Below are 26,252 nucleotides of genomic sequence, written 5' to 3'. Positions count from 1 at the left end.
CATGCACACAAACCACTGCCTCCCACAAAATGAGCTGTGAATTTGCAAAAGGTACAGAAGGCCTAGGAGAGTCATGACTTCAGGAATAAAGTCTGGGCACATAATTCACCCTGAGCCAAAGCAAACTTTCAAAGTGCCGTTTAAAAACCCCATAATGGGTAAGTAATGACTGAATTAGAAGTTTGGTGAATTTTATGTGAAATGAAAATAAGAAATTTCACTATACCCATAGCTATACTTTACACCATAGGGGAATGGATAGTTACTTTGTTTTTTCTTTTGGGGCTGGTGGCTGTTTTTTAAATTACCCAGCCACATACCAGTAGGGTTTTTGTTTTAAATGTATTACTTGCTGTTATTATGGGTGATTATGGAACTGCTGTACCCTTGACAGAAGATAGTTCAAAGCTGTTGTGAGGCTATCCTGAAAGCTGTTCTCAGAGCTCCCTACTGCTCAGGTCACTTCAGGACCAAGAGCTGGGGACTTGGAGACGCTGTCACTCAATCCACAAACCACTGACTGCAGTGTAGACACTATGGGAATTCTTCTCTTTACATGATAAACTTATTCCTAGAAAAAGCTACATAAGTAAAATTTTTATTTATTGAATTCTGCTTTACTACTGACATACATACATGATAATTTCAGTAACTTGTAACATGTTAGCTTTCTTTTCCTTGCCCTGTGTTATGTAGTTAAATGGCTTGTATTCATTTAACCACTAAAGAGCTGCTTGTTTTTTTAAATCCCTTAATAATATAATCACCCTCTAATTAATTTGCAAAACTTTGAATTTTCCTAAATCACATTTAAAAATGGTTCTGTGCAAATACACAAACAGTAAATGCTCCAAGACCTAACAGATAAACAGAATTATCATAATCCCAAAGAATAGCCAGGCACAGTAGCTCATGCCTGTAATCCCAGCACTTTTGGAGGCTGAGGCGGGTGGATCAGGAGTTCAAGATCAGCCTGGCCAACATGGTGAAACCTCGTCTCGACTAAAAATACAAAAATTGGCTGGGCATGGTGGCACACACCTGTAATCCCAGCTACTCAGGAGGCTAAGGCAGGAGAATCACTTGAGCCTGCGAGGCGAAGGTTGCAGTGAGCCAAGATCGTGCCATTGCACTCCAGCCTGGGCAACAGAGTGAGACCCTATCTTGAAAAAGAAATCACAAAGAATAAAACCTGCTTATTCCCCAAGCAATAAATTTAAAACTATGTCTGCAAAATTGAAAATATGCCATGAATAAGGAGAGAGGATAAACGAAAAAGCTGTAAGAATTACAGGATCATTGGTTTAAAAAAACTATACACATCTCTTGGCCCTCTCTTCTCTGAAAGAATCATCCCATCTCTTCTTTTCCCTTCTAACTTCTTTTACAAGAATAATTTACATTTATTTCCTTATTTCCTTTTTCATACCACACACTCCTTCCTGTCTCAGTAAGGATAACGTCTTGGCTGCCATAACAGAGACCAAAATAACTGTTGCTTAAACAAAGGAAAAATTAATTTTTCTCTGGCATAACAATCTGAATGCAAGGAGTTTGGATGTCAGGAACCTGGTTTTCTTCTCTTTTGTGGCTGCCATCCTTAAGGTACGGTCCTTATTTCCAAGGTGTAAGGGGGCACACGTCAAGTCTACCACCACCGATGCTGCTGAGTTCCTGCCAGTGGGAAGGGGACTGCACAGCCTCTCCTTTTAATATTAAATAGCACGAACTGGAAGGTGCACACATCACTTCCACTTTATCCCATTGGGTAGAACTTAGTCTCATGGCCATACACAAGGGAGGCCAGGAAATGCATTAGCTGGGAGCCATGTCCCCGCTAAAGACTCACGGTTTCCATTACTAAAGGAAGCAGGAGAACTGCATATTGAGACTGTTACCAGACTGTGTCACATTTCCTAGATGTGAAATCACATGACTCCTTCTAACTCTTTGCCACTGCTGGTGTTTGACACTGATGGTAGTTTCCTCCATCTCGAAATGCCTCATTGCTCTGATAGTATATTCGGTCTCTCTGCGAAGGTGACTACTCCCCTTCTTCATCTCCCTCCTTAACTCCTGTGTTTCTTCTATTCCTTAGGTGTGGGCCTTCCCCCAAGGTAAAATCTCAGTGTTCCTCTTTTCTACTGTATACTCTCTGTGTACCTAGTGCCAACTGTTTTCACAGCTTCACCTATCACCTCATTCCCAAGGCCTCCCAAGTTTTAGACCTAAATTTCCTACTGCACACTAAACGGTATACCCAACCTTCATCTGCAATTCAGTATGTCTCCATTGGAAATTATTCTATCTCAACTAAGGCCTATTCCTCTTAGGCTTCCTAACTTTCAACTGCAACACTATCCTCCTCCTAGCAGCAAAAGGCAGGCTGGAAAGTAGAATGATCTTTACTGCTATAAAACTTATTTTTCATCTATTTCTGACTCTTTACAGTTTTGCCCCCCTCATGGTGATTGTTCTTTACCCTGTATTTGAGGTGTGTCTGCCCTAGTTCAGTAGTCTATCATCTCTCACTTGGATTATTGAAACATCCTTCTAACTCTTCTGTCTGCCTAGAGGTTTTCTATTTCCTCTTTAAATGTCCCTGAATATTGCATCCAATTAGCTTTCCAAAACAGAAGTTAGATCATATTTATCTCTTTAAACATATTCTTTGGTTTTCCATTGCTCATGAAATAAATGAAAGATAATTAGCCATGGTACTTTAATTTATTAACATACTGAGTTCTCACAACAGCCCTGGGGGAAAAAAAAAAAAAAGGTTTATTGCTATTTCACAGCTAAGCATGAGAGAGTAAATGGATTTTCAATATCATAGTTTCATTAATAAACAGAATGAGGATAAGAACCTAGGTCTTTTTTTTTTTTTTTTTACGCTAAAGTTGAGTTCTTTCAAGAACTTCATACTCTCTCCCAAATTGTAGCATGCCCTCTGAGAACCTGCCCTAAACTCACTCTCCAGCCTCATTTCCTATAGCCTCATCCCTCCCTGCACCTACTGTGACCACTCACTGTCTCACACCTGCACTTTCTTTCCTCGTGTTCTCATTGGATAATTTCTTCATACCGCATTGCCCCCCATTATTTCCTGCTGATCGAAATAGAGTCGCCCTTCAAGGACTGCCTCCAGAAACCAGGTTCTATAGAAATTTTCTGAAATCTCTCTTAATAAAAGAATTAGCTTTTCCTATGAGTTCTGATGGCATTTTCTTCTTGCCCTCCTTTAGCATTTAACTCATTCCAGCTTGTTATTTTAGCAGTTGATGTGTATCTTTCCACTTCTAGGACACAAGCCTGTTGTTTGCTGTCTCTTGTATGGTGCATTCTCTAGCACACAGCTGGATATTGAAAGAGCATTGAAGATCCTGGCTAGTGTAAGAGTTCGGAGGAAGAATTGATCCAAAGGAAATGTGGAAGCTGCAGGGAGCTTTGAGGAGACATTTAGCCGTAATCAGGACCACCCTAAGCCGAGAGTTTTAGAGGAGATTCAGAAGCCGGTGGGGCAGTGTTAGAGATCAGCAGCTCCCAAACCTGATAGATCTCCCAAGTCACCTGGAGGCCATTGTAAAACTGTAAACAGAGCTACTGAATCAGAATACCAGAGTGTAGAGTCTAGAAATCTGTGATTTTAGAAACTCCCCACAGAGAGGGCAGAGCAAGAGCACATTTCGTGTTTAGTTTCCTTAATAAATGCCTTGGCTTCACCACCCTCTTGTTTACATGTACCAGGTAAGCTTTGGAGATGAGAGATTGACACCTTCCTAGTGATTTCTTACCTTCAGCCAAGTTTAGGAACTCCTGGGCTCAGGTGATCTTACAATTGTCTTCCAACCCTGACTTCCTGCAGTTTGAAGTAGAAAATGAGCTGGGCATTGACAGAGCAGATGAATTTGGCTACATAGACCTGGGGGTTTACATTATAAAGATGCGAACTTGGGTGACTCAACACGCTTTTGGAGGAATCACACGCAGTGTTATTCCTGGGATCAGCCGAACTAACTGCCCTCTTTCCTCTGCTTCCTTCTTTGAGTGCTTGGTCTCCTCCAGTCTCCTGTGTATTTGCACATTCCGATAATATAAATTTGCAGCACTTAATTTAAACACATAGAATCATGTGTCACTTAACTAGTGGGATACATTGTGAGAAATGCATTGTTAGGTGATGTCATCATTGTGCAAACATTATAGAGTGTACTTAAACCTAGATGGTGTAGCCTACTTCACACCTAGGCTATGTGGCATAACCTATTGTTCTTAGGCTACAAACCTGTACAGCAGGTTACTGTACTGAGTATAATTGTAACACAATGGTATTTGTGTATCTAAACACAGAAAAGGTACAGTAAAAATATAGTATAAAAGATAGAAAATGGTACACCTGTGTAGGGCACTTAACCATGAATGGAGCTCACAGAATTGAAAATTGCTCTGGGTGAGTCAGTGAGTGAGTGGTGGGTGAATCTGAAGGCCTAGAATATTACTGTACCCTATTTTTTTATGTTTATAACTAAAACATGTGTATAACTAAACACTGTACATTTAGGCTACACTAAATTTATTTTTTATAATAAAGTAATTGTGCCACAACATTATGGTAGCTATGACTTCACTAGGCAATAGGAATTTTTGAGCTTCATTATAACCTTATGGGACTGCCATCATATATGAGGTCTGTCTTTGACCGAAATGGAATTATGCAGTGTGTGACTGTACTTTATAATATTTATATAAAGGCATAATTTTAAAATATCTGTTATGTCTCAAGTGATATACAAACTATGAAACTCTATTCTGGAAAAATTTACTGATCACATACTGTGTCCTTCATGAAGGGTTCTCCAATCTGTGTGAGCTGTCTTACCTCCAGAATTTTGGGGTTTGCTATGTCTTCAATTTTGGCATTTAATGATTTGGTTTTTTATTTATTTGGTTATAAACACTTTCTCTTTTGGATAAATCATAGTCCCTAGAAGATAATTACAATGTCTTGTACTACTTTGTTTTCTCTGTAGCACCTTGTTTTTCCTTATATATAGTAGATACTGAGTTAGTATTTGTTGAACAAATAAATAATCACTGTGGTTTTTTTTTTTTTTTTTTTTTTTTTTTTTGCCATGTTGAAACTGGTTGCAAGATTTGCTGTCTGCCGCTGATAGATGAAAAATCCTATTTATTTGGGTTTTGGTGGTAGAAGTCCCTGAACATATCCCATATGGGTTGCTTCTTCCCAAGAATCTAAAATCTTAATAGCTTTGTTAAAGAGAACAGACATGTTCAGAACAAGAAAGATCAGTTAATGGAGTAAAACAATCGCCAGCTCTGTTCTTGACTGTATTACTTTCAATTTGTTTAGAAAAAAAACAAGGAAGTGGAGATCCTTTGGATTCATGGCTATGCCAAGCCTCAAACCTCTTTGGAGCTCAAATCAAAACCTTAGAGCGCATCTGTCTACACTCTATTTCCCTAGCTTGGCAGAGAACAATGGAAACCTAAAGTATGTCTCCTTCATTCAGCCTAGAATATTTCTAAATTACTTATCTGTGGGACTCCTGACAGCTCCTGCCTTGGGCAGAGATGCAGCAGGGGGCTGCCTGGGTAGGATGATTTGAGGGGCGCCAGAGAGGCTCCCTACTCCAGACAATCTTCCCTGTTTCCTCACCCTTTTGTTCCAGTCACCCGTGCAAACAGGCTGTCAGTGCTAGTTTTTGGTGAGACTCCGTAGGTGGTATAGGTTTCAAAACCAAAAGGGGGGGGGAGTTGGCATCTGCTAGCACATGCATGTCTTCATTATCAGGATTGGAAATGTCTTCCAAAGACTAATGCATTTCAATTAAATTTGCAAATTTATGACACAGGGCTGATTTCAGTTTTCAAACTGTCTCCCAGACGACTCTCCCTAAATGAGGAAATGAATGCGACGCTGTTACCTTTCACTCTGCACCTAAATCGCTAGGTCGGCCCTGGGTGTTATGTCTACTAAGTGCAGAGTGATTGGCTTTAACTGATCATGCATTCCAGGGCAAGTCCAGGGCTCCCCAACTTCAACTCCCCTGTGGCCCCGGGGGAGAAGCTCTGCAAACGGAAGAGACCTTTGTTCTGCAATTAATCACTTGAAGTCAAAGTATGTTTGGGTACTACAAGTGATAGCTCACAAAAGCTATGAAGTGGCTGATCTGTGTAGCTGGTGAAATGCAGTCTCTTAAGAGAAGTTTTTTACTTTTAAATAGGAAAATATCTTAGGAATAGAGTAGGGAAAATTGTCAGATTTAGATTTGACAAAGTACACAATTGGACAAAATAGAAGTGATATGCTAATTTATCACGGAATTTTGTTTTGTTTTGTTTTGTTTTGTTTTGTTTTAAGAGACAAGGTCTCACTCTTTTGCCCAGGCTAGAATGCAGTGGTATCATCATAGTAACCTCCAATTCCTGGGATCAAGTGATCCTCCTGCCTCAGCCTCCTGACTAGTTAGGACTACAGGCACACATCATCATGCCCAACTCATTTTTTTAAAAAGCATTTTTTAGTACAGAGGGTCTTGCTGTATTGCCCAGGCTGGCCTTGAACTCCTAGCCTCAAGCAGTCCTCCTGCCTCAGCCTCCCAAAGCACTAGAATTATAGGTGTGAGCCACCACGCCCGACTGGAATAACTTTTAAAGGCTAAATTCTGGTGTGTTAGGAGCTAAGCCTAAGATTACTTTGTGCTCATATTCTTTCTTTCCTGCTGGTCTGTTTTATCATGGCTGCTAGTGAAACTGACCTGGGAGGCACAGGCAGTGGTTGGTGCCAGAGTGGTCAGAGGCAAAGGTCAGATGGAAGAGTGTGTTTGTCTAAGTATGTGGCCCTGTTGGCCTGCCTGGGATACATGAACTTGGGGTTATTGTTTATGGCTCTTTTCTCTTAGTTTTATTTTTCTACCCTTTGTAAACATTCCGCATAGGCTAGTCAATGATGTTTTCATCAGCTGCTGCAGCAAGGAAAAAAATTTCCCTTTAAATTGAGAAGATAATGAGTTTGGTTTTTTTTTTTATTTCTTATTAACAGTAGAGAGTGACTTTACTTATTTCATTGACTTTTATAGCAATTAACCATGTGCGATAGTTATGTCAGGAATTCGGAAATGCCTCATGAGTGAATGTTGTCAAGAAGGATAGAAATGAGAGTGGTCCTCACAGCCCTGGTCAGGTCTCTGTGATCGCATTTATTTAGAACCAAAGTTGGACATTAGTCCCTTTTCGCCTGGAGAAGCTATTTGACTCTGTGAACTGGAGTCCGTACCTTGTGTAGACTTGAGGATTATCAAAAGACCTTAACAAACTATGTAGAGTGGACAGAACCTTACTTCTGATGTTCAGGCTCCCAGGCAGTGGTTGGAGGGATGGCTGGACTTAGCCATATCCCTCTGAAAGCATATTTAAAACAGCTCTTATGGCGTTAATACCATCTATGCTTCAAGTAAGCCTAATGAGGAAAAGATCAAAATGTTGCCCTCAGTCTTCTCTATTCAGAGTGCCATAAACCATGTGATATTGAGCTTTCTGAGGCAAGAAAGCCATTTCCATGATGCCCCGATGTCTATGTGCTATTCCCTGTATCTTGGCCTGATGTGACTTAGTTCAAAGCTGCAAGGAGATCATGGCAAAGGAGTGAATATTCACTCCTTGTTGTATTTCATCCTTGAAGCTCTTTATACCCTTTTTCTGACTTTTTCTTCTGAAGGGAGACCGTAAGAGTGTCATTATTTGCTCATAGAAGCTGTCCCTGGTAATGATTGGTAAGGCAAAGCTATGTTGGGGAGTCAGACCGGTGAGTCATTTATTTTACAGGTGTGATCTTCAGTGAGGGCCAATACCTTTTCTGTACCACGGAAACCTTATTCACCATTCCAGAGGACCACAGGCCAGAATTGACTGAGCCAGTGGCAAAAATGTGTGTTTTGCATGTTCCTTTGTTTATCATGTTGCTCCGTGTATTTCTGAACAGTCATGAGAATGAAGAGCTCTTGCATTTATTAGAGAGATTCTGAACTCCTGTCTTTACATTTAGTGGTGCAGCACTTGGACCTTCAGTTTTTTTCATCCTTTTTTTTAGGGAACGTGGACATTCCCTGTGGCATACTGACTTAAAGGCACATTACCTGTTGGTGCACATATGCCTCTAGCCTGTAGAAAGCCCACAGTATGCCATAGGCTCTCCCAAAAGATGAGGCTGTAACAGTGCGGAGCCTAAATCTCTAAAAAGAAAGGCATGCTACTTTTTGAACATAGTTCACCTAGCTGCCTGTAACCCCTGCTCTCTGATGAGTTGAAGAAAAAAAAAAATGATTTTGTAGTGGTTCTAATGTGAAAGCAAAGGTTACAGTCAACTTCCTTTTTTTTTTTTTTAATTTTTTGAGACAGAGTCTCACTCTTTCACCCAGGCTAGAGTGCAGTGACACAATCTCAGCTCATTGCAGGCTCCACCTCCCGGGTACATGCCATTCTCCTGCCTCAGCCTCCCAAGTAGCTGGGACTACAGGCCCCCACCACCACACCCGGCTAATTTTTTGTATTTTTAGTAGAGACGGGGATTCACTGTATTAGCCAGGATGGTCTCAATCTCCTGACCTCGTGATCCGCCCGCCTCGGCCTCCCAAAGTGCTGGGATTACAGGCGTGAGCCACCGTGTCTGACCAGGTTATAGTCAACTACAGAGGCAAGAGTAGGCAAGAACATCTGAGGACATGACTCACTTTCCCATCTCATACTTGTGTCTTTCCTCAGTAGTTGGCAGCACTTGGTATTTACCAGGGCTCCCAGTAACTCCTTAGGGAGCATATGCATGATAGAAGGAGGAAAAGATTAAGTTTTCAAAAATTTTACTGAGACATTTATGAGTTGAGAATATGTGTGTTCTTTCTCTGACCTGTTTGTATGTTTTTTTCCTATATTTCCAAATTATTTGGTAAGGATTGCCATATAACCTTTATTTATTTTTTTATTTTTATCAATACAGGAGGTACATGGATTTGTACAGGTTTGTTACACGGATATATTTCATAGTGGCAGGGTTTGGGCTTCTAGTATATCCATCACCTGAAGAGTGAACCTTGTACCCAAAAGGCTATTTGTTGACCCTCACTGTCTTCCCACTCTCCTCCCTTTCTAATAACCCCCAGTGTCTGTTATTTCCCTGTATATGTCCATGTGTAACCACTGTTTAGCTCTCACTTATAAGTGAGACCATGCAGTATTTGATTTTCTCTTTCTGAGTGATTTCACTTAGGATAATGGTCTGAAGCTCCATCTATGATGCTGCCATGGACATGATTTCATTCTTTTTATGACTGCATAGTATTTCATGGTGTAGGTGATCCACATTTTCTTTGTCCAGTCACCTACTGATGGACATTAGAGCCGACATCTAGGCCAGAAACAAAAACAAGTCCACAAACAATGAGGAGGTTGAGCATGGATGCCGCTAGAAACTGTCTAACCAGCAAATTTTCTTTGATTAAATGCAAAAAGCCCTTACCTCGTAAGTGGAAAAATAAATTCCAGACTTGGGACAAAGTTACATGACCTCCCTGAGTCCTAGTCTCCTTGTGGGCAAAGTAATGTGGATACTTTTCAGTATCTTGGAATCTATACATAAGATGACATGTGTAAATATTTAACACATTTGGGTGGCCTTGAGCATCTTTTCTTTTTCCTTATTTAAGACTCAGTCAGCTAATCAGTAACTGGAACTATACTTCTAAATGTTTTTATAGTTTTTTCCCAAGGATAAATGCAAAAAGCAATCATTTTATAACTCTGAGTATTTACTAAACATTTAAAGTGTTTAAGGCAGAAAAACAAAAGTTATCAATGCACGTCATTTGTCACATAGATGCCTACTAAGAACTGACTTGTTCATGGTACAGTGCTGGGTAAAGGAACAAGGAGAGGTCCCAAATATGGGTAAGTCCTGCTCATTGTCCTCAAGTCATCCCGATGGTTTAAGAAAAATAAGACACGTGCTCAGTTCTAAGATGAAATGCCTTAAGTACCTTAAGAGAGGCACAAAGTGCTTTGTCACTTAAGAAAAGAGCAATTACTTCTGGCTACGAGAGATGAAGGAAGCTTTCTTGACTTTGACACTTAAGCTGTAAACAGAAGAATGGGAAGAATTTGAATGCATGGAAATGACTCAGACAGTCATTGAGGGAACAGTAAAAGCAAGATGCAAAGGTGAGAAAAAGCCATGTGCAAAGAATGTAAGGCGTTTGGGAGGGTCATGAAACACGTGGAGTGAGGTGAAGGAAAAGAGGCTTGATCAGTAACCACATATAGTACTTTCTTTAATTTTTATAGTAACAGTGTTATTAGGTGTGGTATTATTCACACTTTTAAGAGATGAGGAAATTGAGGTTCAGGGGATTACGTGACTTATCCAAAGATACTCAGCTAATTAAACCAGCATACTATGAATACAACAACAGATCTGGGTCTGAAGAGGTAAGATAGACAAGTGAACTAGGTTTATAATGGGGAGATTGGATTGCCAATCCAAAATCATAAGATTTTGGATCCTATTATATAGTCCAGGAATTGGCAAACTGCAGCCTCTGAGCCAGATCTGGCCCACTACCAGTATTTGTCAATAAAATCTGTTAGAACAGGGCATTGCCTGGTTGTTGATATATTTGTCTGATGGCTACTTTCACACTGCAACAGCAGAATTAATTTATTGTCCAGTGCACAAGTAAGAAGGTTGAATTCATGGTCACTAACCTGTGCCTGTGGGCGGGGAGATGCGATTACTAAAAGTGTGTTTTAAGCAAATTGTATAACATTAGCTAGATAAAGAGCTAAGCTACTCAGCCACTTACAGATGCCCACAAGTATGTGATTAATATTAAGCAAGGTATTTTTTATTTGAAGCATGGAAGAAAAAGCATATTTTTTAAATGTCTGAGTTGATCTTTAAGTATTTACTATTTTGAAGATTTTTTTGAAGAAATTTTAAAAATAAAAATACTAAAGATAACATATCACACCCATGTTCCCACTACCTAGAATTATAACTATTAACATTCATCATATATTCTTTAAGATTTTAAATTTAAAAGTGAAGTATTACAGATAAAATGAAATTCTACTTGGCATGTTATTGTCGGTGTCATTCTCTTCCCAGATCTTTCTAGCAATAACCTCTGTCATGAAATTATTATCTTTCTAGTCTATTTTGAATACTTTTATATGTGTGTATCCGTATATAAATACAGATAGATGTTTGTATGTATGGGTTCAATTTAAAATTATACGCACAATGTAGCATACTGCCTACAAAGTAGCAATAGCAGCTTACATTTATTCCGTTGTTACCACCTGCCGGGAGCGGCACTGCTGTTACAGGACCCCACCACTTTGGCTCAGGGGTTTCCTCACTGTAGTCCCTTCTGTGGTTGCCAGAAAGATGTTACAGGAAAGCAGTCTCGATTCAGACCCCAAAGAGAGGGTTCTTGGATCTCACACAAGAAAGAATACAGGGCGAGTCCGTAGAGTACAGGGAAGGCAAGTTTATCAGGAAAGCAAAGGAATAAAAGAATGGTTACTCCATAGGCAGAGCACCCTGAGAGCTGCTGGCTGCCCACTTTTATGGTTATTTTTTGATGATATGCTAAATAAGAGATAGATTATTCATGCCTCCCCTTTTTAAGATCATGTAGGGTAACTTCCCGACTATTGCCATGACATTTGTAAACTGTCTTAGCACTAATGGGAGTGTAGCAGTGAGAATGACCAGAGGTCACTACGTGGCCATCTTGGTTTTGGCCAGTTTGGGCCAACTTCTTTACTGCGTCCTATTTTATCAGCAAGGTCTTCATGACCTGTGTCTTGTGCTGACCTCCTGTCTCTCCCTGTGATTTAGAACGCCTTAGCCATCTGGGAATGTAGCCCACTAGGTTTCAGCCTCATTTTACCCAGCTTCTGTTCAAGATGGAGTTGGTCTGGTTCACATGCTTCTGACACTGTCTCAGTCCTCTCATTGATCCTATGTAGTATGCACTATTGCTGTCAAGTATTTTTTAGGAAATAAGGCACACAGAGAGTTCTCTTCTGTAGAGTCACACAGTTAATAAGTGATAGGGCTGAGAATTAATTCTGCAGTCAGACTTTGGAGCCTGAGCTCTTGACCATCATCATAGATGGCCTATTCACTGTGTCACTGCAGGATTCTTCACTCTCTCAATATCATGCCTCTGATACCTGTGCTGGTTGAATTCATAGATCTAGTTCATTCCTTCTCACTGTTTTACCCTATTCTGTTGAATGAATACCGTACATAAGCAGCATTGCACATTGCATGGTGGTTAAGACCTATGAAATGGGAATAGTCAAAATTCCTGTCTCACAGAGTTGTTGTGAAAATTAAGTTTAATTCAAATATGGTAGATAGAACAGCACCTGGTACAGATTAAGTACCCAATAAATGTTATTTGCTATTGTCATATATCTATTACCCATTGAACGTATTCATTAGGATGTCTGCAGTTTTTCATGATTGCGTATATTGCCAGAGTGAAAACTCTGTGTCTGTTTATTATTCTTTTTGGTATCTCCCTACAAGAAAACTTTATGGCTTGTAGAGTGTACATGCTTCCAGTTTTACTTGATATTGCCAAACCCCGCTACACCAATTTCTTCTCCCTAGTGCACTGTGTGGCACCTCCCATTTCCCTGCATCCTCACAAACAGTTAATATTGTCCAATTATTTACGTTTGCCAACCTGATGGGTAAGAAATACTACATGCTGAATTAATGAATTTTTAATAAATTTTCTTAAGATAGAATTTACATATTGCAAAATTCACCCTTTTAAAGTGTACAATTTGGTACACATTAGTATCACTTCACTACACAGTAGTTTTTAGTATGTTCACAAGGATGTACAACCATTACCTCTATCTGATTTTAGAGGAAATCGTTGACTGGTTAGCAATAACTCCCCATTTTCCCCTGCATGGGTAAACCTATGGTTTTGCTAATCTACTTTCTATATGGATTTGCCTGTTCTGAACACTTCATATAAATGGAGTCATGTGTTTTTGTGATTGGCTTCTTTCACTTAGCACAGCGGTTTTGAGGTACATCCATGTCGTAGCATGTATCAGCAAATTCATTCCTTTTTATGGCTCAATAATATTCCATTGTATGGATATACCGCATTTCATTTATCCATCAGGTGATGGAAATTTGGTTGCTTCTACTCTTGACTATCACAAATAATGGTTCTATAAACATTCATATGCAAATTTTTATATAGACATCTTTTCAATTTTCTTAGTCATACATATATTTATGTACCTAGCAGTGGAATTGCTGGGTCATATGGTAATTCTATGCCTAACATTTTGGAAAATGGCCAAACTGTTTTCCAAAGCAGCTGTGTAATTCTACAATCACATCAGTATATGAGGGTTCCAATGTCTTCACATCTTCATCTCTAGTATTTGTTACTGTCTTTCTGATTCTAGCCATCCTAGTGGATGTGAAGTGGTATCCCATTGTGGTTTTGATTTGTGTTTCCTGATTACCAGTGATGTTGAGCATCTTTTTTACGTGCTTATTGACCATGTGTATGTCAGCTTTGGAGATATGTCTATTCAAATCCCTTGTCCATTTTTAGAGGAGGGGGTATAATTTGTCTTCTTATTTGAATTGTAAGAGTTCTTTATGTGTTCTGGACACAAGTCTCTATCAGGTATATGATTTAAAAATATTTTTCCCATTCTGGAGGCGGAGGTTGCAGTGAGCCAAGGTCACGCCACTGCGCTGCAACCTGGGCGACAGAGCAAGACTCCATCTCAAAAAATATATATATATATAAAATTATATATTTATTATAAATATATTATGTATTATATATAATATATAAATATGTGTATGTGTTATATATAATATATAAATAAGTTTGCGTATTTTATATTATATATAATATATAAATATATTTTTTGAATGAGAAAAAAGATAACCTACAGAATGAAAAAGATGTATATTTATTTTTTCCCATTCTGTAGGTTATCACATCTTAATTGATGTGAAATGGCGAATTTTAATATTTGTGATTTCACATTTCCTCAGAACTTCATTCTTCAAAATCATCTCATTATCTGCTAAGTGGATCACAAGCCAGATCACACTGAAGTAAATAATGCTCTGTGCACATGGTATTCCGCCCGTCAGAAACTACCACATTGTTCACAAAAACAGTCTTCAGCTGGTGAAGAAAATTCACTTTTGATAAAGCAGAGAAGCCTTCACACCTAATTAGGATTTGAATTTAATAACAAAAAGCATTGAAAAAGCATTTCAGTATTTTCAAATTGCTGATGGATTAATTCAAAAGCATTTGGGTTTATGTTTAACCTGCCTTAACTCTTTCTTCTTTCCTTTTCTCTCTTCCTTTCTTTTCCCTGTCTCCCCTGTCTTTTCCCTATTTCTATTTCAGATTGAAAATGGCTCAGGAATCAGTCAGCAAGTTGACTTCAGAGAAGAAAGTGGAGACAAAGAAAATCAATCCCACTGCTAGCCTGGTGAGATATATTTTTCAACATAACCTAACAATTGTCATGAAAATGAAGTTGCGCCCAGGAAGGGCTAAAACTCAGAGAAGAAACATAGTATCCAGAGTCTCAGTTCCCATCCCAGAGTAGCATATGGTTTAAAAAAAAAAAAAAAAAGTATGTGTGGGTGGAGGTACAAAACATAGCTTTATATGTTTTTCCTGTAAACTCAACATAGGTCATTTCTGATAAACCAAATTTAGTCACTTGCCATTTCACATCCTTCCACACGCTACCCACAGTACAATCACCCTTATCTCAAAGTATCTTTCTCTCAAAATGTTTAAATATACTCATTCTCTTTAGTTCCTTTTCCCCATTAAAGAAAGAGGCAGGGATTCTCCTATTGATAGTTGGGAAATTTGAAGTGCAGAAAGATACAGGCTCCCCAGAGTCACTTGGCAAGTGGATAACAAAACCAGGACCAGATTCTGGGTCTCCTGACATGTCTCCCTGTGCCGGAAAGCAGCAGTCTCCCCAAGACTGCATCGTCTTCCGAAGTCCAGTTTTCAATAGAGATCACAGTGAATCTCCACCTAGGTGTTACAGACAATAGTCAGAAGAGCTACATGGTTACGATCCCAGGATGTTGAGAATGAAATGGCCTGGGTTCAGATCACAGCTCTGCCACTTAAATAGTTGTAAAACCTTAGTGAAGTTACTTTGTTTCTCTTCCATGAAAAGAGCATATTACTTTTCCTTTGGGGTGATTTTGAGAAAACTGAGAAAAAACATGTAAAATGCCTAACACATAATAAGAGCTCAATAAATATTAGTTGTTTTTCTTGTTGCTGTGAATTTCAGCTGCTTTGGTTGATCCTGCAATGGGGAACGGTGATGAGTGGGGAATGACGATGAGTGGGAAGTGGAAGCATCACCCTTCTATCTCGGATTTTTCAAACCCTGCCCTCTCTGGACCCTGATGTCCCACAACTACTTACTTTATCCTTTTAGATTATTAGTACTTTTTTGCTGGATGTTTCAAATCCTTTGAAAATCTAAGTGGGATCTAAGTTATAAAGTGAGATTATTTCTGTTGATTGACCATGATGTTTCTCCCAGCAACCCCATGAGCAGCTAAATGAATGTTGCATGAGGCTGATGAATGAGAAATGGAGAAGTCCGGGCTGCACAGCCTGGTCAGGTAAAGCGATGGTCGAGCACATAGCCCCTACCTAACCGGACATGTCCTCTGTGCCCATTTGATGGGATATTTATGACATTCATTTGTATGATTTTCAGTGGCAGTCGGCTGAACCCTGATTTCTATCTTCCTCTTTCATGAGCCTCTCCCTTTTCCTCCAGACCTTTTATTTGGGCTTCTATCCAGACTTTTACAGCTAAGCCTGTTCCCCCAAGGCAGAGAGAATGGGATCAGCCATGTAGACAAAAGGGAAACGGTGGGTTTACGACCTCCCCTGTGAACAAGCTCCCAGTTGTGATCCTGGGCTTGTGGGGGTTGCTTATTTTATTGTCTGTATGGGTGGGTGGAAATTAGGGAAGAGCTTGTAAGCTGATTCCTGATTCAGTTTCCCAAGTTAGGGATGGAATCCAAATTTAGGATGGGTGTCGACAAATCATCAACTTAAGTTTATATCTAGGCCAATTTAGTAATTCACTGCAACATCTTATCTCATAGCTCATCAGCAGCCAAGGATCCATTCTCAAAGGCTTCTCTCTGCATCTGCTCATTCTCCCTTTTCCACTTTAGCCTTCTATTTGCCCTTCTCTAAGAGCAGGTACACCATCCTTACCATACTCATGTGTTTACTTCCCTAATGTCACAGATACCATGAGGGTCCGTGTTTCTGTGCAGTGTGCTCCTGTTTATTTTTACATCTTCCCAGCAGATGTCCATGTTCTTCCCTTTAGAGGGCAGTCCCTGAGGAGGAAGCTCAGCGAATGAAGAGCATAACATCCATGGCAAATCGGGAACTTCTGCCATTCTGCAGAGACTAAACCTGGTCATCCCCCATTTTGCATGGCTTTTCTTGAGTTCTGCCAAGTTGATCATTGGCAGATACATTGAACTTGGAAACAGTAATTTTTTTCATATCTTCTTGAGCATTCTCTTAATTCCATCAGTGGGCCAGAGGTGGGGACGGAAGGGGTCCTTGAGTAACACTACAAAGTTAGGGTCTTTGTCACAAAAGAAGAGAACAGAAAAGACCACCCTGGCACGGTAAAGGCCCGTGTTTTAGATGGATGTAGTTGGTAGATTGGCTGGTTATTGATTTCTTGTTTGTTTTCTGGTGCGTCAGGGTGATAGGTAGGGAGGGGCAGATAACTAAGAGCTTAGGGAAAGAGCAGTAGAGGTACTCTCGTTTCTAGGCCGTTTGGCACAATTCCGGAAACTCAGCATTCTAGACCAGAATTTGAGAAATGTATCAAAACTTGAGAAAGATGAAAGAAATGATATATTCATTTTTCTTCCTTAACAGAAAGAAAGACTGCGTCAGAAGGAAGCCAGTGTGACCACCAACTAAGAGGAAGACACATGGAAATGATGGCGCTGGAGATGGAGGACCGACCTTGCACGCATACTCTTTGTGACCACAGGGTTGCAGGACGTTCTTGAAAGATGTGTCACTAAATGTTTGTTTTGCTCATCTCTTTCTGAGGTCATCTGCAGAGAGTGCCCCATGCCTTCTTTAAGAAGTCCCTCATTCAGCCAGAGGAACAATGGAAAACTATTTAAGGGAACATTGCAGAAATATTTGATGACTGTTTCTTGTCAAAGCCCAAAGTCCACTCTGTTGTAAGACCAGAAGAAATACCACAATTTTTCCAAAATGTTTTTAAAAGCTGAGATTTCCAGCTTTATAACCAAAGCTTGGTATGTGTCACATTGTCACAGAGGAGAGAAAGGATCATTGAGGACAGTTGCCTTGGGAGAGTTCAAAGTCTTTGTCGTTACACACTGCTGTTTTGATTATTGGTCTTAGTTTTGATCCTGTTGCAGCAAAATCCTGCAGCATCTTTCTCTCCAATGTTGCAACTCACCAAAACTATTTTTGAAGAGATCCAAGAACACGTATTTTCCAGACTAGAAAAACGATTTTTTGTTGTTATGGTTTACGTAATGAAAAAGAGAAAAAACAGAATCGTACCTGGGTGGAGAGAGGGAGACATATAGCCATAAACTTCATCCTGGAGAACAAGTTACCATGCGAGGAGTTGACGTCAGTTGTTAAGTGAGGCCCATTCTTGTTTTTACATCAGTCCTTAGTGGTTTTCTGGGCCAGCAGAGATTCTGCATCCCAACTCCCTGGAGAAACTGTGATACCTGAGCAAGCATAGCCTTGGGGTCAGAGAACCTGCTTAGACAAGAGACCCAGCGGCAGAGCACCTTTCACATTTTGGACCGTTCATGAATGGGCGATGTGTTGACATGCAGCTGAGTTCTGCGTCATGTCCTGTGACTTTACAGCTGCACCCCCCGCCCGACCGTCCCCAGGAGGCAGTTTCCAGACAGGAGAGCAAATGCAACTCCCAGCCCCCGCTCACGACCTTGGCTGATAGGCATGTGAAGTAGGGTGAAGCAGGACTCTTTAATGTCAAAAAAAAAAAAAAAGGGCAGAAAAAAGGCTCCTTACATCAAAATGAAAGAAGGTAATTACATTAATAGAAATCTTCAGGTGGAATGTTATTCATAGGCAGCTTTTTCTGACCCTGGCTCTTGAGTTACATAAGGAAACCACCTTGGACCTCTCTGACACTTTTGTCCGTAATCCACCTCTCTGAATTTATCTTGTGAGGGGTGAAGAAAGAGGACTGGAGATGAATGGAGAATATGTTCAAAGACTCATTTTAGGCCTTGAAGAAAGAGAGGCTGAGCTTTCTCCTCTAGTTGCTGGAGGACAGTCCAGAGATGAGCAGGAATCTTAAATTTCTTCCCAATCCAGCCATCACATGTGGCCTGCCCCTTGCCCCAGCATCTTCCCAGAACCCTTGGACTTGCCAGGTGCCTGAGCATCTTCCCAGGATATGCCTGCCAGCCAGCAGCCCCTCAGGAATGCTTCTATAATAGATCCAGTAATGAAAACAGCACCATATCCTAATCTAATGTCACCTTCGGGAATGAAGACTGTGGTCAGGATCAAATCAAGTCACAGAAGCCATATTCATGCAGGTGCTAACCGCCTCTTCTACTGGTGCAACTGAAAGGAATATGGTAACACGGTTGGATTTTTAAAATTCACAATGAAGGAATGAGACAAGCAAAATAGAAAAGCTGAGAAGGAACGTGCATGACTAAAAAGGCTTGAAGTTGCTTGTGAGCAAGAAGCTTTTTATGCTGCTTTCTTAGTCTCTCTTCGTTTTCACTTAACTCTGAAGACAACCAAAAGAACTGATCAATTAAAAACTATTCCACTTACAGCCATCCTATGCTCCTTCTAGTGTTATCATGCACAGGAAAAGTGCCAGTTTTACCCATGCCATAGAAATCAGCTCTGAGTTCTGTGGGGCCAGCAGACGTCTAAGTCCTTATAGGCTTGATGGTGAGCGCAGCAGCAGGTTTTCAGTGGAGTCACTGCTGTCCACTTTGGTCTCTAAATAGGATGCTCATGAGAAATCAGTGAAGGTAAGCAGGGCTGCCACTGTGGCCACGTAACCCTGCCAGGAACCAGTGCTGAAGAATAATAAGTGAGAAGGTTTCATCAGAGTTGGACAAATGCAGCCCACTTTGGATTTCATCCTAGTGAACAGACTAAAACTGCAGTAAAATACCTATTTCTACAAAGTAAGGTTTGCCTGCCTTGGTTGGGGAAACCTAGTGGTTTTGTCACGCTAGTCAATGTATTATGTTGGTGTTTTAAGACACCATGGCAGAACCTTCATTATTCTCACCTGTTCTGAACCCTGCGTCATATATCTGGGATGCCCCCTCGCAAGTCCACCAGTGTACCACATTGCTGACACGGCCTTCCTTTTTAACTCAGATTGATGCTCAGTAAAGGTCAATGACAGTTTGTTCAAGGAAGTTCATCTAGAATAATCTGGAGGCCTTGAAAATGATCTCTCTAAAATGCTGTCGGGCTTGTATTTCGGGCGGCAGGAGAGTCTGAACTTCCTGGAGAGGAGGTGATCGGGATGCCATTCGGCAGCTTGAGCACATCCAGCCAGCAGGCTTTAAGTGGCTGTTCTAGGTATAGCCCTCCCTGAACTAGAAAGGAGAGTAACCAGTGTTGCTAGCTGTGTCTAAGCAGACACTCACACCTGACTTACTAGTAACTAAGAACCCTTAACTTACAAACAACTTTGTCTCCTCCTAGGCAAAATTTATTAAATCTGAGGACACAGTTTGACAATAGTTCAGATTCTTGCACGAGCAATCGACAAGCATCAGAGCACGCAATATCATAAGTTACATAAATTGCACAAAGTATATCATAAATCACACTATAGATATGTTAGGTAAAAAGCATCAGGCCCATGAAGTATCAAAAACCAGGTTAGGAGGTGTGCTGTATGGCTTTCACTTCAAGAAGTGGCAGCTTATTGGGGAAAAAGGAGTAAGAAAAAGTGTGGCCAAGCAGAAGTGAATGTTTATGATGACAGTGGGGTGCCCAGAGGTCATAGGTGATGGCCCTACTGCCCAACAGTTGCCTTTTGAATCCTATGTTGATGATGGTGTCTTTCTGCACACTCACTGCAACTTATCAGGAATTATGGAGAAAGATTATCTGAAATCTGAGAAGTGGAATAAGGAAACCCAGTGGTGCTATTACACCTTTAAATGTTCTAGCCAAAACAAATTGCCAGTATGGTTGAGGAATGGAATATCAGATGGCATATGTGGTCTCCCCTCCTCTCCCCTATCAAGGACAGTAGAAGCTGCAAACCTCTTCTCAGCCTCCTTCAGGCACCTCCTGTTTTCATAAGCACCATAAAGAATGGTGTTTCTTAAGTGAAAAGTTCAGATACTGCTGGTAAAGAAACTGGAAAAAACTGAAGGAAGGAATAAAATATGTTGGTAGTATTAACACCTCCAGTAAGATAAGTCATTGGTATGGTTTCTCTAAGGGACACAGTGAGATGTAGCAGAAGAAATACGTGTATTTTGGGTGAAGGTTTGCCTATTGACCTGGGATTGCACATTCTCTTTACATTATGCTGTCTGCAACAGAGAAATTTTCATTTGAATGATATTCTTCCTTTCTTGAAAGTTATATGTCCTCATTTCTATTTCTGCTTCTCCCTTGGCCAGTATCATTGCAACAGCACAGCAAACTGCACCAAGTCAGTGTGTGAAGGGGACTTTGCAATGCACGCTTGCAGGCTCTTTTTCCGGGAACCAGGCTGTAACATTGACGGGGGAACCTCTTCGCTCCCTGACATACAAAATTGGTCGATTTTATAGTACTCACCTCCACCCATAAAAACAACAAAGATAAAATCAATCTGAAGCTTGATATGATGAGAAGGAAGAAGTATAAAAATGTATAGCTTCCCCCCCATATCTAATCCAAATATTAAATACCTGATTTTATAAAGTGGTTTAAATTGTCTTTTTAAATTGCTAACAAGAAGCATCAGTTATATTTGAGCTTCATTTTTCTTTTATCCTGTCTGTTCTAATAAAAGTGGCCAAAAGGTGGCAAGGAAAGAAAAAGCTTCCACTTTTCAAAAATGTTTTCGTATTAGTTATTTTATCTTTAGGTACCCTACAACTGAAGAGAGTGGAGAGAATAAAGAAATGAACTTTCATTCATATCTGCTACTTTGTCTTCATAAAGAAGTCTGCAACACAGATGAAACCAGTCTGTGTGGCCAAGCTGATAGGATTTGAAAAGAGTGGATAATTTTTAGCCTTTCCAGAATGCAGATAACTTGTTGCATATATTTCCATTTTCCAGCTATAGAGAGAAACAATCTAGCTGCCTGGAAACTGTTATTAGTACAGAAGTGGCTTAAAGAAAACACCTTCGAATAGTCAACTCAGCAGATCTGTCTTCTTTAGACTTACATAATGGTACTCATATCTCCATTAGCGATTGCATCCAGGCATAACCAGGCTCAGTTACACAGCTTGTATGTGACCGGGAAGCCCATTTTGTGTCATTTCTGCACACCCGTCCTCTGTTGACACCTCATTAGAGACACTGCATTTTGGTTTCACAATTCTTCATCTCCCTTCCCAAGGAATGGGCACTCTACCAAACTCTTCCAGATCAGTGCTTTGTTGGGAAGTGATGAGTTTTAACATGTCCAATTTGAAGCCAATTCTGTATCCTTATTTGTTCCAAGACTCTTAACCAATACTGTGATATAAAGTTCGCATTTAGGAAACTTGGGTAGTTAACAACTTACTTGGAAATATGAAGATGTTAAAATGGCGGCTAGCTAACTCTGTCTCTTAAGCTACTGTGCAATTTCTACCAATGGAGAGATGAGGGAAGCAAATTAAGCTTCATTCAGTAGGTCTGCTGTCTGGTGGAACTTACGGAACTCATTTCCTCCTCTGTCCCCAGCCGTTCTCCTCACTACTCTGGTGATAACCAGGGGCATAGACCTTTTCTCTCTTACCCTTCTCTTCTCTGATAGGTTGGTTTCCTTCAGTCAACAGCTCACGTGAACTCCAGACTTTATTCTGTATTACATCTCTGAAGTTCTTGATCTGGGGAAGAGTGACTTTTACTCCATTTTTATATGAAGGTGGTAGATATAGCCATCAATTTATTTTTCTGCATTCCCTCTAACCTTATGTAACTATCTATTTTTAAATCTTCTCTTAAATATACTGAGAATCTCTAGTCTATCTCCTTTTCTAAAGGCTGATCCAACTACACTTGTGGGCCATTTTTCCAAGCTTTGCATGAAACTTGATAACATTGGACCAGCAAAATGCAAAAGAGACTATAGTTTCAGGCAGCAAATCACATCCAAAGAATTTGGCGTGAATTAACCTCTGCCACACTATAGCTATCACATAGGCTGAACATTTTCCTAAATTCTACCTGTGCAGACACTGAGGGGCTCTCTACCTTTGAAACTATGAGAATGTCTTAAATGAATATGAATATTTCTCTCCATCTACATAGTATGAGCTGCCAATGCATTATCTTATACTTAGTACATCAAGAAGGAAATCAGATGTTTTCAGGCACACATTGGCAATGGTTTGTTAACGTCCTTGGCAAGTAGTTTAAATTGTCTACTTTCCTTCGTTGTTCTCTTCAGGGACTTTCTTCCACTTTCCTGTCATGAAACTGCTGTATTTTTGATGGTTCAACTGGGTTCGCTTTCCAGATCTGTCTTCCCAAAATGAAAGGTTAGTCCCGTAGACCACTGGCTGTTCAGGGAATGACTCTACTTCCCCATGACAAGGATGATAAGTGTTCAGGGATGAACCTGGAAACTCTTAGCATGGAGTTTGAATTCCAGATTTCTTTATAGGAGATGTATAAAAAGGAGTTTATAGCATACAAAAATTATACTGCTCTTCCCAATAAGGGACTAAAAGGCCATTTGAAATCTTTACACTTTAGATGTTTTTGTGAGTTACAAATATCTCCTCCTTTTTTCTCTCTTCATGCTAACTTGTCTGTAGGTAAAATCTTATTTCTTCATACATCGGGCCACAAGGCATAAAGAAGGTAACTCAGCCCCACTGAGATTGTGTTCTGCATAATCTTGAAAGGCTTGCATTCCTATTGAAAAATCCATGAGCGAGAGGGAAAGCGTAGTAACAATTCTCCTGTTTGTTCACAATGACACAAATAGGTTTTGGGGATCTACCTAAGGGATAGGTCTACAACAAAACTACTAATTTTATAATTCTGCAATTCTATAATTTCTTGAGGCGTAATATGACCCTACTGTCAGCTAGATGGCTAATCTTCAAAGAGTGTATGCATTAATAAAAAGGATTTCCCTTTAAAGAGCTAATCTAAAATACTTCTAAAAAGGCAGAAACTTTTAAAATTAGAAATTGGTTAATTTTTAATCTTTATTTTAAGAATCTTTGGAGAAAACGTTGATTTATCATAGTCTTTTTATTTCATTGAGTTTTCATTTAGACTAGCATGGCAAGCAGGGTGGCCTTGGACTTTGATTTAGGGGATTGCGCTTTGGCCTGGAAAATAAGCACTGGCCTGCATGCCTAGAACCTAAGTGACGGCAGTCAGCATCCTCTTGTGTATCAGACCTAGCAGAAATGTAAATTATTTCAAGTACTTTAGTTTTCTTAGTGATACCCTGGACCCTGGAGGCAGCTTTCTAAAGTGTGTCTGATCCATGCAGTTATATGTCTTCATAGAGCTGGGGCCTTGTGAGGTTGCAAGCAATGGGAGGAGCAAGAAAAAAAGGATGCATGGAGGAGGAAAATTTGAACGAAGCTAATGCAATGTTTTGCTGATAGATTACGTTGTTAGGGAGCTGGTGATTTTTCGCCATGGTTGTATCCTGGACAGCTTTTTGTGGAAGTTCAAGACATCTGTATTAGGCAAATGTGAGTGCCCATGATCTTGTATTGATCAGTGCCAGACAATGTACTGGGAAAGCAGGTACCCCAGTGAAGCTGGTCTGTACTTGGTTTAACAGCTCCAACAATTTCGGATCCACGGGGCTGCTTGTCCATAGACCCTGTTTACTCCATGCCTGTTCAAAAGTCATTTTGACTTCTAGCTTTGTTTCACTTTCTCCTTTCAGTACTTCTGTTTCAGCTTCCTTTTCCTTCATATTCCATGGCTATTTTTTTTCTTTCTTTACAGTTTCTCCCAGACCCAGATTTTTTCACCTCTCTGCATCATAGACAACTGAATATCTCCCTTGGCCCCTCCTCCCTCCCCTCACACCCTGTGCTCCATCCATTCCTCAGCCGTTTGGACAGGGAGCCCCGCTGTCACCAAGGAGCCCATGTGAGACACACTGCTGTGACTGCTTCTTGTTAATGTCAGCATCACCTCATCACTTAAGCAAAAAGGAAAATCCATAAAAGAGGTGGAAAATACGTCTCTTTTTATTTTACTTTATTTTAAGAAGGTTGGGCAGGGTGGCGGGGGGTGTTGTTCTAGGCCTTCTCAAGTTTTCATAGATTTTACTTTAATTAAGGCCATTCTCTTGATAAATTTGTACATCAGAGCAGGTCACCAGCTATGATGCAGAAGGCCACATTTTTGAATCTCAAGCAACTCTGTGCTGCTGGACAAATTGACTTAATTCTGTGCAGGCAAACACTTTGAATCATAAGGCTTTTTATTGCCACTCCATTCTTACTACTACTCATGATTCAAACATCTACCCCTATTCTGAATCAGGATGTTGACACTTTTTGGTTATTTTCAGATGAACAGTAACTGCTACACTCTTGAAAGCACTTAAAGTGTAAGCGTGTCCTAAATAGCCATTTAACCTGGTAAAACATTGGCTTTTCTGTTTAGTTAAGTATTAGACCAATCTGTAGATACAATCTGAAAGGATTTTAGGCAGTCATGAAGACAATTGGGGAAAGGAGAAGGCCCTTTAAAAGACATGAAACCTTACGTGCTCTTGGATATTTGTAAGCGTAATAAGCTCATTGGATTCAGGTATTTTCCCTTTGCGTTTTTAAAAATATGTATTTCTAATTTGTTTGCATATTTAATTTTGTCAAAGCTGAGAAATGCTCATGAGTTGAATTTATAAATGTCATTTGCAACCAAATGAAGTATTTATTTTTAAAAAGAAAGGGTGAAGGAACCAATACTGATTTGTACATAATAAAAATATGTGTGCGTATTATATATATATATATATTTTTTTTTTTTTTTCCTCGACAGTACTTGGTCACCATATCAAGTGTATTTTTGTATATAATATATATTGATTAGAAAAATGTCAATTGTCTAGTCAAAAAATTCTCTGTGATAGATTATATTTATCCTAATCTGTTGATACCTCTGTTAATTTGTTTTAAGAGATAGAATTATATTTTTCGGAATTTACAGAGAATTGCATTCATGACTTTCAATTGTAAATATGCTAAGGGTATTTTAATAAATCTTGGTTTCATGTCCATCTGGTATGCAATGCAGATTTGTTTTCAGGAGGCATGTAAAGCAATCTCCCAGTAGTACTGTAATGTGGATAATACCTGTCATTTCTAACTTGTATTACCACTCAAGTACACTGTTACTTCTGAGCTGCAAGAGCTGGGTCTGAGGAAGTCTATCACTGGTATTTCCTTTTTTCTGCCATTTCTACCCTTTCAACTGTGGGCAACTTGGCCAGGCATTGAAGGCTAACAACCAACAGACAAAACCAGCCAGGCATTAGGCTTACCCAAAAGCAACACTACTTGGATATAAATTGCCCAAGGGACGGGGCACGAAGAAATTGGTGACTTCAGGCTATGGGTTGAAAATAATAAACTAGAGAAACAGAATAGAAACCTGATTGTATGTATTATCTTAACACAAGGTGCACATTATTTTCAAGGAATAATATGAAGCATGCAGGTGTTTTATAAACATAAAACCAAAACACTTGAAGCAAAACACTCTTCTATTTAAATACAAATGTAATTGTGTTCTTTAATTAATACATTTCTTTGGTGTTCCTGAATGCCATACACTCTAGAGTTCTAGATATTTGCTGCAGTATACCCTATTATGTATAGCAATGTTTAATGAACAGACAGTTATTATCTAGGAAGACAT

At 39.8% G+C, this 26,252-nt stretch overlaps 1 protein-coding gene across 4 annotated transcripts in view; it reads left to right on the top strand.

Moving 5' to 3' along the window:
• The window catches only part of FMN1 (formin 1), a 386,235-nt gene extending 360,626 nt beyond the window's left edge, over positions 1 to 25,609 (top strand). For 3 of the 4 annotated variants that reach the window (XM_073012011.1, XM_038009790.2, XM_038009795.2), the window contains 2 exons: positions 14,496 to 14,580; positions 17,052 to 25,609. In XM_073012011.1, coding sequence (XP_072868112.1) covers positions 14,496 to 14,580; positions 17,052 to 17,096 — 130 coding nt within the window. In that variant the 3' untranslated portion in view covers positions 17,097 to 25,609. Of the gene's footprint in view, positions 1 to 14,495; positions 14,581 to 17,051 lie in introns of those variants that run through there. The other variant, XM_073012012.1, reaches the window with a different exon arrangement.
• The last annotated feature ends 643 nt before the right edge of the window (positions 25,610 to 26,252 follow it).

This window comes from Chlorocebus sabaeus, chromosome 26, assembly GCF_047675955.1.
Source record: "Chlorocebus sabaeus isolate Y175 chromosome 26, mChlSab1.0.hap1, whole genome shotgun sequence".
NCBI lineage: Eukaryota > Metazoa > Chordata > Mammalia > Primates > Cercopithecidae > Chlorocebus > Chlorocebus sabaeus.
The sequence above is the reverse complement of the archived record's forward strand: the minus strand, read 5'-3'. Positions and strand labels throughout refer to the sequence as shown.